Source organism: Juglans microcarpa x Juglans regia, chromosome 5D (genome assembly GCF_004785595.1).
Source record: "Juglans microcarpa x Juglans regia isolate MS1-56 chromosome 5D, Jm3101_v1.0, whole genome shotgun sequence".
Classification (NCBI taxonomy): domain Eukaryota; kingdom Viridiplantae; phylum Streptophyta; class Magnoliopsida; order Fagales; family Juglandaceae; genus Juglans; species Juglans microcarpa x Juglans regia.
Genome location: NC_054602.1, coordinates 5,130,999 through 5,144,559, shown reverse-complemented (window position 1 = coordinate 5,144,559; position 13,561 = coordinate 5,130,999). Strand labels below are relative to the sequence as shown.

The window sequence follows — 13,561 nt, the reverse complement described above, 5'->3', positions numbered from 1 at the left end:
TATTATTATTATTTTAAATTTTAAAAAAATTGAATTGTTTATAATATTTTGTGTGAAAAGTTTAAAAAATTATAATAAATAAATGAAATGAAATGAAATGAGATGATTTCAACGTCTAAACGAACGCTTAACGAAATCCCGGAATTACTGTCACAATTTCACATGCAAAACTTATAATACGCCGGCTAATTGCATCACTAATCTTAAAGCTTGTTGCTAAATAATGTACTCTTACACTGCTAATTATAATTAGTATTAGTAGTGAAATTAATGCACCGAAATAGATATCACTAATTAGCAAAGTTTAATTTCAAAAATTCCGCACGTGGTCGTCTTTACAAGATAACCTCGATCGCCAGCTTCCAAAATTGACATCGTGCATGAACATTTTGAGACAAGTGTTTTTGTTTCCAATTTCTTTTTTTTTGGGTTGGCATGAGTTCACATCGAGAAAAGTCTTCGGAGTTCGATTATAAAAACAAAAGCCATTGCTCGTTAACTTCGCACCAAAAGCAGCCCATGGCTTCTCTCTCAACTCAACCGCCATCCACTAGCATCAATAGTGCGGTGGCCGCTGCCACCACCACCATTCCCAACTTCTCTTTCTATCCAACCTTTCCAAAGAAGACCCAGATTTCAAAATTTGGAAAGCGGAACCTTCGCCTTGCTCCTGGAGCACTGTCATGCAGAGCCACAAACAATGACCAAAACTTTACATCTAGCTCCAAAGATGGACAACCTTCTCAAGGGAAGTTCGAGAGGAGAGATGTCCTCATTGGCCTAGGAGGTCTCTATGGTGTTGCTGGTCTTTACAATGATCCTTTTGCCTTGGCAGCTCCCGTGTCAGCACCGGACATAACAAAGTGCGGCAAGGCAGACTTTCCCGCCGGTGCAAAACCAACCAACTGCTGCCCACCATTATCCACAAAGATCATAGATTTTAAGCTACCTACCAAGAACTCCCCCTTGCGTGTTAGGCCTGCTGCTCATTTGGCTGACAAGGAGTACATAGCCAAATATAACAAGGCCATTGAGCTCATGAAAGCCCTTCCAGCTGACGATCCGCGTAATTTTACACAACAGGCTAATGTCCATTGCGCCTATTGTGATGGGGCCTACGAGCAAGTTGGTTTCCCAAACCTTGACCTCCAAGTACACAATTCTTGGCTCTTCTTTCCATTCCATCGCTACTACTTGTACTTCTATGAGAAGATCTTGGGAAAGTTGATTGGGGATCCCACCTTTGCCTTGCCATTTTGGAACTGGGACGCCCCTGCTGGCATGCAATTGCCAGCCATGTATGCCAACCCAAGTCACCACTCTATGATGCTCTTCGCAACGCCAATCACCAGCCACCGACCCTGATGGACCTTGACTACAACGGTACCGATGAGGCAACAACAAATGAAGACCAACTCTCTGCCAATCTCAGCATCATGTACCGGCAAATGGTGTCCAATGGCAAGAATGCCAAGCTATTTCTCGGCAGCGCTTACCGTGCTGGGGATGAACCTGACCCAGGTGCCGGCTCTGTAGAGAACATTCCCCACGGTCCTGTCCACATATGGACTGGTGACAATACCCAGCCTAATTTGGAGAACATGGGAAACTTCTACTCGGCTGGTAGAGATCCAATCTTTTTCGCTCACCACTCCAATGTTGACCGAATGTGGAGCATATGGAAGACATTGGGAGGAAAAAGAACTGATTTCACAGAACCAGATTGGTTAAATGCAGGATTTCTCTTCTACGATGAAAATGGACAGGCTGTTCGTGTTAAGGTTAAGGACTGCCTTGACACCACCAAGTTGGGTTATGTTTATCAAGATGTTGATCTTCCTTGGCTAAAGTCTAAGCCGACTCGCAAATCTAAGCTTAAGAAAGTGGCGAAGTTTTTTAATTTAGGGCATCATGGGGATGTGGCAATTGCAGCTGAAACATCCTCAAGCGTCAAGTTCCCGTTTGTTTTGGACAAGGTGATAAGTACTGTGGTCGCTAGGCCCAGGAAATCGAGGAGCAAGAAAGAAAAGGAAGAAAAGGAGGAAGTGTTGGTGATTGGAGCCATCGAGTTTGATAGAGATGCGCCGGTGAAGTTTGACGTTTTTATAAATGATGAGGACGACTCGCCTACCACCAGGCCAGACAAGACGGAGTTCGCAGGAAGCTTTGTGAACGTGCCGCATAAGCACAAACATGGTAAGAAGATGAATACCTGCTTGAGGTTAGGGATCTCTGACTTGTTGGAGGACTTGGACGCTGAAGATGATGACACTATTGTGGTGACTTTGGTTCCACGGTATGGGAAAGGGCTGGCCTCCATTAATGGGATCAAGATTGAGCTTCTTGATTGAAATCCTCAACAATCAGTAGTAGTATTGTTGTTATGGTAATAATTTTCCTTGATCATCATGGTCTGCTCTTGTTCTTTTGAGTTAATTCCTACGCCCGGTTTTGTGACACGACGTTGTATTTCTTGCGAAATTGTGGTACGTTATTAATCGACCAATTGGGCTACTTTCTTTAAATTTTCCTGTAATTGCATGGGCAGCTTGTCCATCTAATAAATTCATCTACATCTTGTCTAGCTTTGTTTATTTTGGTTTTCCCGTTGTTTTCTCCAAGCTGGTGATCAGATGCATAAAATAAGCTTTATAGGCGCACGCCTTATCACCCATATTGTTGCACGTTCGGAAGGGCCCGAGTTTTCTTCATCTTTATGAATTTTTTTAATGGTTATGGATTTATAAACCGATATAAATAATTGGTATAAGTAATTATTTTAGATAGTGAGATGTGATGGTTTTAAATGAGTTGAATAAAATATTATTAGAATATTATTTTTTAATATTATTATTTTTTTGAGATTTAAAAAAATTAAATTATTTATTATATTTTGTATAAAATTTTTTAAAAAATATAATAATGAGATAAAATGAGTTAATATAATTTCTGTATCTAAACGATGCCCTAAGTTATCATATAAACAAAATTCTCCATTTCACCTTGAAAGGGATAATATTCATCATTTTTCACTTATCAATTTAGCTAAATATTTTCAGAAATACAATGATGAAAAAGTGTCTCATAATTGCACTAAAAAAATACACTACTCAATTAAAATGAAATGAAGAGGATCATGTTAGGAACGACTAATTGGAACTACTGTTACCTTAAGCTAATTAGAAAAACGTGTCTCACTGGATGCCGGGAAGATCATCACTTGGCATGTTAGATAACAGTGATGCGAGGATTTGGAGGATTTTTTTACTTTTTCCTACAGTTGATTTTCTGACTTCTCATTAGTATTTGTTAATTTTTTTTTTTTTTGGAGTAAGCTCGGCTAACCAGGTTGTCGGTAATAATTCATTTTTAACATTATCCTGCAGAGTCACCGATTTAAGTACTGTTTGTCAGCACCAAGTCATGTACATGTGCATGAATATATTTACTTCAATCTGAAATATTTTCTTGAGTGGACTACCACCCTCTTTAAATTGTCTCCTTCATGATGAATCTGAATATATATTAAAAGTGCAATATCTTGAATGAACAATGCTTCACAACCTTCCATCTTTTATATATTATATTTTTTTTAAATTTTAAAATTTTTAAAAATTAAAAAAATTTTTTTTTGAGTTTATTCTTTTTAATCTAATTTAATTTTTCTCTTTATTATTTATATATTAAATATTTAATAAAAGAAAAAAATAATAAAAATTTAAAAAAATATAGTGTATGAAGGTTATGTGAATAATAAGAGATTATATAGATTTTTTGATCTTGTATAATCGTAAAGTATGAAAATATTATACAGTCGTTTTGAAAAATAATAAAATTTGTTATAAAAAAATTAAATTTTTTTATATAAACATCATATTTATTATTATTTTTTTAAAATAATTATGCAATATTTATATACTGAATTATCATTTCTCTTGTTAAAGATGTATATTGGACATGCAGCTCCAACATTAATTACCAAATTACAGAGAAGTTATTGTACAGCTAGCACGATTGATTTGCATCCCCTTTAATTTGGTTGAGATTCGTCAAATGCAAGTTGTTCCATGCACGTTTCTTTTTCGTCTGCATTGTCTTTTTTTTAAAAGTTTGTCGTGAAGTAATTGTTACATTATTGATGTATTTTCACTTTTTATTTTAATTTTTCCTTCTTTCTGTTGGTTGTGGGGGATTTTATCTACAATTATCACGCACCTACTTGATCAGTATCTCTAGAACTCTAAGGTCTCGATCCACCAAATAGCGTCACTACCTGCAACTTGTCCCATGATCCATCCGTGGGTCCATGTGGCTTATGCACACGTACGTGAGTGCCAACATCACACGTACGCATTGGATGCTCTAAGTTTTATTATTTAAATTTTTGAGAGAGAGATTGTATGTATCGTTCATGAATTAATGCTTACCCACATATACGGGAGATGAGATTTTCGTCGATTAATGCATCATTAATAGAATGGTGATCTTGGTGCACAACTTAGTTTTATTGGCGAGTCGGGCTACTAGTCCGTTCTACTTGATCGATAATTTTTTTTTTATTTTTATATTTATATTTTTTAAAAATAAAAAATATACCAATATACTTAAAATTATTTTCTTAATTATTAAGTAAAAATTATTATTATTATTATTTTCTTTAAGCGATCTAGAACGGTCACATTTAGTGTGGCAAACTCGCATTTCGCTTATTTTGGATAGTTAGATATATATTATTTTTAAAGTAAGCATTTCATTAAATCAAGATAAATGAGCAGGGGGCAGGTTTACCCACCAAACACTCTTATCAAGTCAATAGATATAATGATTACCCCGATCACGTGTTTAATATTTTTAATTTATCTTGCCCATTAATTGATGTATCAAAAGCTTGTTTAATGAAAGCTGCGATTGGATCCGTGGAATAAAGCAGACCACTAGAAATTATTTAATTTGAATTATTAATAAAAGCACATTGCGTACTGATTTGGATGCACGATTCAAGTTTTTTTTTTCAAAATAAAAATTCATGGATTATTATTGTAGCCATTGTTTTTAAATTACAATCAAAAGTTGAGGAAACCGATCGAGAGTCAAAGTAACCAAAATAATACACAATTAAAAATTTGATATTATAATTAGCACCCAATTCATATGGTCACGTCACAATCTGTGCACCGAAAACGTGCGTGTTTGAAAACCTTGCATTGATATATTCAACATGCTTAGGAAACTTCCGCTCTATACGTAATATTCGTAATTCTTATTTCAATGGAACAGTCTACACGTCTCATGCATGCGTGTTTGCGTACGCTTACGTATATCATGTTATTATTTTCTCTTTAATCACATACATACAATATAAATAAATAAATAAAGAGATCGATCAAGTACTGTTATAGACAAAAATTAAATAATTACATAAAAATAAATTTATAAATTAACGCATCTTAATGTGGTCCGTCAAATTAATTTTATAATAAAAATAACTTTATAATCTGATATACTAAATTAAATCACGTCAATTTATGAATTTACTTTTATATAATTAAGACTGTAATGTTTATCTTTCCTAATTTATATCACCTTCTCCGAAAACAACTTAGCCATGCCCTCCTGTGCTGTCAAATTAAAAAATTTCCAGGTGAGATGGAAGTAGACGACCTAGCTCTGTAAAGTCCGGAAGCAACTCAGAAAATGTTTTTGCAGTCGTGCTCAGATTTTGTAGGCAGCTGCAGTTTGGTTTGGGCCATCAATCCTAAATTGCTGAGCAATGTGCTCTCGTAGGCATATTATTATATGTTATAATTATCAGAATTAAAGGCTTAATCAAATTAACATCTAACAATTTTAAAAATTTTAGATCAATGGTCTTTAACATTATAGCTGCCTTACAATATGAGAAAAGCTAAAAAACGGTTGGTTGTCTAACTTATATTCACATAGGCTAATAGAAACACAACATGTGGTAGGTGTATTTGTCTTACAATGAACCACACCTTAACGTAAAACATCTTGAGACTTTTCATTTTTCTCTCGTTTGAGAAGTACCCCTTTCGATTCCTCTTCTGACTTCTCTCCCGATTCTTCCTCTCTTCTGCTTATCATCTCCCTGATTCTACCTCTCTTTTTTTCGTTCTATTCTTCCGTTTCTTCTTTCCCGTTATGATTAGCCGGAACGTGTTTTTGCTATTCCTGTTCTGCTTTTCCCGTTTGATTGAGTAGTGGTTAACTAGAATTTGCCAATTGCAACGAACCTGCATATCTACCATGGTAATTTTTTTAGGTTATTTGGATTAAGTGACACCGAGTGTAATTTGTGAACCAGAGTGTTCCAAACTAGATATGAACCTGCGTAAATGCTATTTTTTTTTTTTTACAAAAAGAATTTTTTTGTCTGCACGCAATGCCAAGACTACTTTTCCCCTTCTTTTATGCTTTCATTTAATTTTTTTAAAGTGTGCTACATCAACCTGATAAAACTTTTCGTGTTTGGTCTCTCTAATCATTGTTTTTGGCTATATTTTTTTCATGGTGGTGTAGAACTCGGTGGTAAAAAGGTTTATTTGGAAACATAAATCAGAATTTTTTTTTGCTAGGGGGTTTCGAAATCAGAATCTTTCTTTGCAAGGGAGGTTTCAAAATCACAATTTTCTCATTTACCAAACAACATTTATCTAACCTCTGATTTCACATTTACCAAATCATTTTGAATCAAATGCTCATTATTTTTCACATTTTCTAAGCAACCAAATAGAAATTATTGTTTGAAAAACATTTATCTAAGATTCTTGAAGGCCGATGGGATAATTTTTTCAGAGAGAGACAAGGGAGGGTGTGGGGGATAGAGAAGATAAAATTGGAGAAGAGAGGAGTTTTGGTATTGGGCGTCAACTTGAAAAGTAATAATCTGCTATATGCATTTCTATTCACAATATTATTGAAATTCATGCGTGGCATGTTGTTATTAGCTGGTGTAAAAAACAACTTCACACCCGACCGGCTCCAAGTACTTCTCTTTCAATATTATTAGAGCATCTCGTTTTAGCGGCAAATCTGAGCCAGCCCAACAGAACCGCGGATAAGCTAAGCCCAAACCGGGTAATATCAGTCCATTATGAAGAAGATAAGTTCTGGGTCATGTTACCATTGGATCCGGCCCGGAACTAGATATATTTTGGGTCATATTGCCATTGATACTGGGCCTACTGGGGGACAAACGAAAGCTCCCCGATCCCTTCCCAGCTAGCTAATAATTCGAAACATGTACTGAATTGTACTGCTAAATCAGTATGTACTATCTCATGAAATTAGTCTTGTACTGTAAAATACAAAACCTATATAAATTACTCATTATGGCACCATCGACACTCTCAAATCATAATTTCATCGATCTGCACGATTCATGGTTACCGGCCGATCGCTCCTTCCTCGTAAGGTCTTGTCCTTCCCCCTTTCCTTATCTGGGATTGCCTGTTCTCGACGCATCTCCATCCACTTTTTTCCATTATTGTTCTCCATGTTTTCTCTAGATAATACTACCATTTTCTATTTTTCTGTTTACACGAATTATTGCATCTCACAGGTCACACATGGCACCACCGAAAGGTCAACTGTAGATTTAGGTTAGACTACTAGTGTTCGGAGTGAATAAGCTGTTTCTTTTTCTTTCTGCAAGAATGTGAATATGAAATTTGCATCCATCGGTGTGCAATTTTCACAATTTTACAGTGATTTTCCATTTCCAATTCCAATTCCACCTACTACCTCCTTTTTGACCTTTGAATTCTAGTACCATGGTAATTAATCACACACCAACCACATCCTGACGAACGATTCAAGACTTTAAGCTTGCGATGTGGAAAGGGTAACTTGAAAAGGGACTGGACAAGCAATTATTGTCATAAAAGAAAAGATATTAGGGAGACAGATCAATGTCATCCAACGTGTGTCCCATGTGTAGATGTTTGCCACGTTTCAGATGCCCCCTTTTTTTCTCGTTTAATGCTTGACATAATTCTGGGTGTATCTCCTGTTGTTTTAGCGCATGCAGGTTCAGGCAAATTAAGTAGCAAGAATAAGCACGGGACAGATGATTAAGAAGTTGAACACTAGTTGGGTTTGAGAAATGTCAGTTGAATGTTAAGGGAGAAATCAAACATCTGTATATATTTGGTCAATTTCTAGATCATCGATTTCCAAATTCTAAACTAAAGGGGCCAATTTCAAAAGATATTTTCTCTCTCTGGAATACCGTCTGCCGTCTGCCGTCTGCTACCAGCGTGGTGGAAAAATACAAGCCCTTTTGAGTGTCTTTGACCAACATTTACTGGAATAGTGAACACCTTTTCAATTTCCACCACATATATCGTAGATATCCCTTTCTCGCACGTGACAATCCTAGTACGTACTCATCACATGGTTCAATGTATGTATCTATCCGGATCACAACACCTCTGAGGACGCGTTAATCAGAGCGGCCAGGCTGGGGTGGGGGGGACCAAAAACACGTTTTTGATGATGTGATGCACGCACTTACGGAACGACGTACAATTTTAGGTTTATTTTCTTTTCACAATTCTTTTTATTTAATTATTACAATTTTTTTAAATTTTTATAAAAAAATAATTTAATTTTTTCAAATTATAAAATAAAAATAATATTAAAAAATATTTTTTTTAATTTTTAATTTTAATCTCAACTCATTTTATCTGTAAAATCAAACAAGACCTTATAGCTAGTGGGTCTAAGAATTTTTTATAATTCAAAATCTCCCCTATTTTTTTTTTATCAAATTTTTATGTAGATAGAAGAAAGTTATAAACCTTACATGCTTTTCAAAAATCTTTAAAATTTGTATCTAAAATGTGTTTCTCTAAATCTTTCGTATATGATCTAAAATTTTATTTAATCTTTATATATTATGTATTTACAATGTTATGGTCCCTTCAAAATTAACTTCTTTGGCTCCAATAATTCTTTCAATTTGATAGATATATATATATACTAGCAGTGAATTTACGTGCGATGCACGTTTGCCCTGTATTAAATTATTCTAAAATATAAACATCTAGTGTAGAAGAAAAGAGTCTAAAAGGACTAAATATTACATAATTGTTTTTTTGTTACTGAAAGTAAAGTCTGAAACTGCTAAATATTACATAATTGTTTCTTTCGTTGCTGAAAGTAGAGTCTAAAACGACTAAATATTACATAATTGTTTCTTTCGTTACTGAAAGTAAAGTCTGAAACTGCTAAATATTATATAATTGTTTCTTTCGTTATTGAAAGTAAAGTTTGCTGGTTATGGATTCAAAGTGGTGTGTTCTCGTCATTTACAGCATTTATGGAGAGAACATTGAAGTTTTTGTGACGTTGTTTTTGGAGTTGATCCAAATCTGCACCCAATTGTATGATCCATTTTTTGGTTGAACATAATTTTGCAATATTTTGGATATACGGTAAATGTTCCTGTATGGTGAATAAATATAATGTAAAAGATATTTTTGATAACTTTCTATTTGAATATCTAAGATTAAATGTTTTTAAAATACAAATTGGAATATGAATAAGTTGGTTACCTTTCCTGTATGTTCCATTAGTTCGATTGCTGTGCAACCCAGAGCTTCTTCTGCAATTTGACCGAACATGACAGCCCCAAGTCGTCCATTACCATCGTCAACTTCGATGTAAGCTCGACAGCTATATAAACAAACTATATTTTTTAGTCTGAATGATTAAGTAATAATTTAAATATAACATAAAATTGATTAAAGAAACATTTACGACGTAAAATATGAATATAACATATATACCGTGGTTGTGCATTGCTCATGTATTTGCAATGATAACATTGAAATTTTTCATTTTGCTCATATCCAGTCCCCTTCTTACACCCAATGCAGGACATGTAGAAGAATATTTGATGGAGATCAACCACACAAATAGTTGCTTTAATCCAAAATTTTGCTTTCTGCATTAATTTTGGAACAGATATATGTTTTTAATGGTTGTAAATAGTATGTAGCCTTAAGATAAGGTTATATTTATTTTGAAAAGGCATGTGTAAAATTTTTAGAAGGCAATATATATAAAGAAAAAAAAGTTTAAGAAGACCGTAGAATTGTACCGTCATTGGTTGTAGTGATTTAAGAAAACCAGCAAGATCATCAAGCTTAATTATGTCTTTCATGTCAACATTTGATGTCGATGCTGATGCTGATGCCGTTGTATGATGTAGATTTTTTTCGACGATTTCTTCAAGCAGTGCATGATTAAGCATCGTCCTAAATATTTTTAGAATAATTTAAAATGAATGAGAGAAATCATGGAGGAAAAGATATAAAAGAAAAAACAATTTTAGAGCTAGTTGATGAATATATATTTTGAAGAATTACCATTGACATAATGGAGTTGCAGCAGGGATGACAGGATTTAAGGTAAATACGCTTGTCGGTTGAGATGAAAGAGAAAGACCTATATTATAAAGAAAAAAAATTTGTTAGTAGATAATAACATTCTATTTTTAATAAATGTTGATATTATAAGTTGTGTAATATACCATTGTATGAACCGACTTTTAAACGTGTTGCGAGTAGAGTTGGCTTAGCTTCAATAATATCAGAGATTGCTCGGCATTCACCGTCTACAAATCGACTCCACATAGTTAACCATATCGGCATCAAGCTGTAAAATTTAGGATAAAGTATTTAAAAGTGTAGTATGATGAAATAATATTGAAAACAAGGTAGTTAAAGAATTTATTAATATCACATATATAGTTGAGAAATCTTCTTTACCTCTGGTCGATAACATATATTTCTTGAATTTTTGTTGGCCCATGTATTGAGGTAATTTCTCTGGGAGGTTTCATGTATATTGCGATCGCCAGAATAGCTGTTCAATTATGTTGAATTTTTTTTTTTTGTGAAAACTGAATAAGAGTATTAAGAAGTATGTTAAATATATTGATGTGATATTTACCTATTTCAGTTCCAGTGTTTTTGTAGTCATGCAGATTGGTGAATGGGATAATATCATATTCTGGTGGTTGTAATTCCACTTCGTCATCTGGAATGTTTTCGATGATTGTTCTTGAATTTAAGATCCACTGGTATTCATGTGCTTCAATTCTATGCTTGGGATCTAAAGGCTTAACATAAGCATTACTGATGTAGTAAGACCGGAATATGTGTAACATGTCATTACGTAGGTCTATATCTTTGCCGAAAATTGTTGCTTGTAGTCGGTTGCCCTGCATAATATTGCATAAGTAAATAGTTATTTGCATTCAATTGATTAGAAAATAGTACTTATTAAATATATATATAAGATTTAATTTAAAAATATAGTTAGAATGAATCTATGTTGTAAGGGGAAAACATATATATTTTGAATATATCATGTGAAAGAATACAATGTAAACATTAAGTATGTTCTTGCAAGTATGATATTGATGTCAATGTGTTACCTCAGGGTCTATCAATGTCAGATTTTGATATTTTGTTGGTGAATGTTGTGCAGTACGTTTGGGTGATTTGTCTGACACAATCATCTTGATGCTCCAATTTCTTGTACTTGGAGTAATGTTTTTGATTGATGTATAGACAGTCCGCATGTTGAAGCCTACATATGAATTAAAAGAAAGAAATATTAGTCCAAACAATTGAATTTAAATAAAACAATTTTAATAAAAGAATAATAAGAAGTTGTGAAAATTACATAGTGGAAAAACAAATTGTATTTAATTGAGAGGTATATATTGAAATTTGATTACTCACAGAAGTTTATGATGGATATGCTAGTGTTAGTAATTCTCTATAAACAATATTATTTGTTTCAGCTTCTTCACAATCATGAGTTGACACTGGTCTTATAAGAACTTTTACTGAAGCAGAAGTTTTGGCTCTTGACAGTGCTACATATAGTTGGCCATGACAAAATACAGGTTGAGGCAAGTATACACCAACAAAATCTAATGTCTGCCCTTGTGCTTTATTTATTGTCATCGCAAAACTTAATCTGATAGGAAATTGTGTTCTTTTGAATGGAAAACCACTATTATCGTCTGCATTTGGCAAGAAAGGAATCCTTGGTATGAAAACTCTTTTTCCGGTGTGGTGACCAACTGCAATTTCAGCATCAATGATATTTCGTTCAAAGTTGCGACAAATAAGACGTGTTCCATTGCATAAACCTTCTGAAGGATTGACATTTCTGAGTAACATGATAGGACAATTTTTTTTTAGTAATAATTCATGGGGTGGAAGTCCATTTGGTGTTAATGTGTTTAAGAAATCCTCCATGATGCCTTGTTCTGATGTATCAATCGTTTCATCGAAGCTATAGTATTGTGTAACTGTACCAGGAAATCTTTGAATAAGTATTGTATTTATCTCATCGACGGAGTTGTTCTTTGGTGTCAATATAGCTCGATTTGTCATTTCGGATAAATTTTCTGAATAACTGCCAATATCCTGGAAGACTGCATCGATCAGATCATCTAAAGACTCCACATCATTTTTGTAAGGAATGAGCATTTCACTGGGAATTTTGATCTTATTCTCAATTGTGATTGGTGTTGTTCCATTTCCGACCTGAAGTAAATAATTTGAGAAGTTTGGATCGAATCTTGCTCGCATATTTTCACTTAAACTAATCTTAGTTAAAGTGGACCACAAATATGACGATGCTAAACTGGCATTAACTTCTTCTTGTCTTGTGCCTTTACGAATCACTGGTAAGACTTGACGAAAATCTCCACCGAATACGATAATTTTTCCACCAAATGGTAATCTTGAATCAGTTATGTCTCGTAACATTTTATCCAATGCTTGCATACATTCTTTTCTAGACATAGGTGCTTCATCCCATATGATTAACTTTGCAAGACGTAACAATTTGGCAAGAGCACCTTGTTTGCTTACACAACAAGTACTATTTTTGTCAAGATCTAATGGAATTTTGAAGCGTGAATGTGCTGTTCGACCCCCAGGTAAAATAGATGCAGCAACACCAGACGATGCAGTTGCAAGAGCAATTAAGTTTCTTGATCTCACTGTAGCGAGAAGTGCTTTATATAAGAATGTTTTCCCTGTTCCACCAGGACCATCAATGAAGAATGCAGCAGATTCATTTAGAAGGACTTTCTGTAAAATTGATTCATATGCATGTTGTTGTTCAGGATTAAGACTCATCGAAGCCATAAGATCTTCTTCTGGTATCAAAACTGCAAATTCATCATTTATTTCCCTAGATTCAGTTTCATTCTGATCAAAAGAAACATCATGTTCTATTAAATGGAACATGTTTATGTCTTTTCCCATCGATTCAAGTGTAGAAGAGATGCTTCGTAAGACTTTTGTCCTAATATCTGCTGATGTTGCAACACTTGTTTGGAAATCGCTTGACATATCTTGTTCAAAGTATTCCCAAAGTTCTCTAGGATTTGTTGGGTTACAATATACTAAAATTGTTGCAAATAACCGTCTTAAACTGTGTGGTATTTGGTATAAGGAAGCCTCTTGCATACAATCTTGCAAACTGGTATCTCTTTGTAACAAAC

At 34.1% G+C, this 13,561-nt stretch overlaps 2 protein-coding genes across 2 annotated transcripts; one reads left to right on the top strand and one right to left on the bottom strand.

Moving 5' to 3' along the window:
- Positions 1 to 431: 431 nt before the first annotated feature.
- On the top strand, positions 432 to 2,594 carry LOC121266305 (polyphenol oxidase, chloroplastic-like). The gene is given in 2 exon segments (XM_041170088.1): positions 432 to 1,306; positions 1,309 to 2,594. Coding segments are annotated over 2 exon segments (1,914 nt in total). The 5' UTR covers positions 432 to 435; the 3' UTR covers positions 2,352 to 2,594.
- A 6,715-nt stretch (positions 2,595 to 9,309) lies between these two features.
- Positions 9,310 to 10,661, bottom strand: LOC121264787 (replication protein A 70 kDa DNA-binding subunit B-like). The gene is made up of 6 exons (XM_041168087.1): positions 10,559 to 10,661; positions 10,395 to 10,473; positions 10,127 to 10,283; positions 9,813 to 9,970; positions 9,579 to 9,699; positions 9,310 to 9,468 (listed from the first exon to the last, which is right to left on the bottom strand). The coding sequence occupies exons 1-6, from the start codon at positions 10,659 to 10,661 to the stop codon at positions 9,310 to 9,312; spliced, it is 777 nt and encodes a 258-aa protein (XP_041024021.1).
- Between the last annotated feature and the right edge of the window lie 2,900 nt (positions 10,662 to 13,561).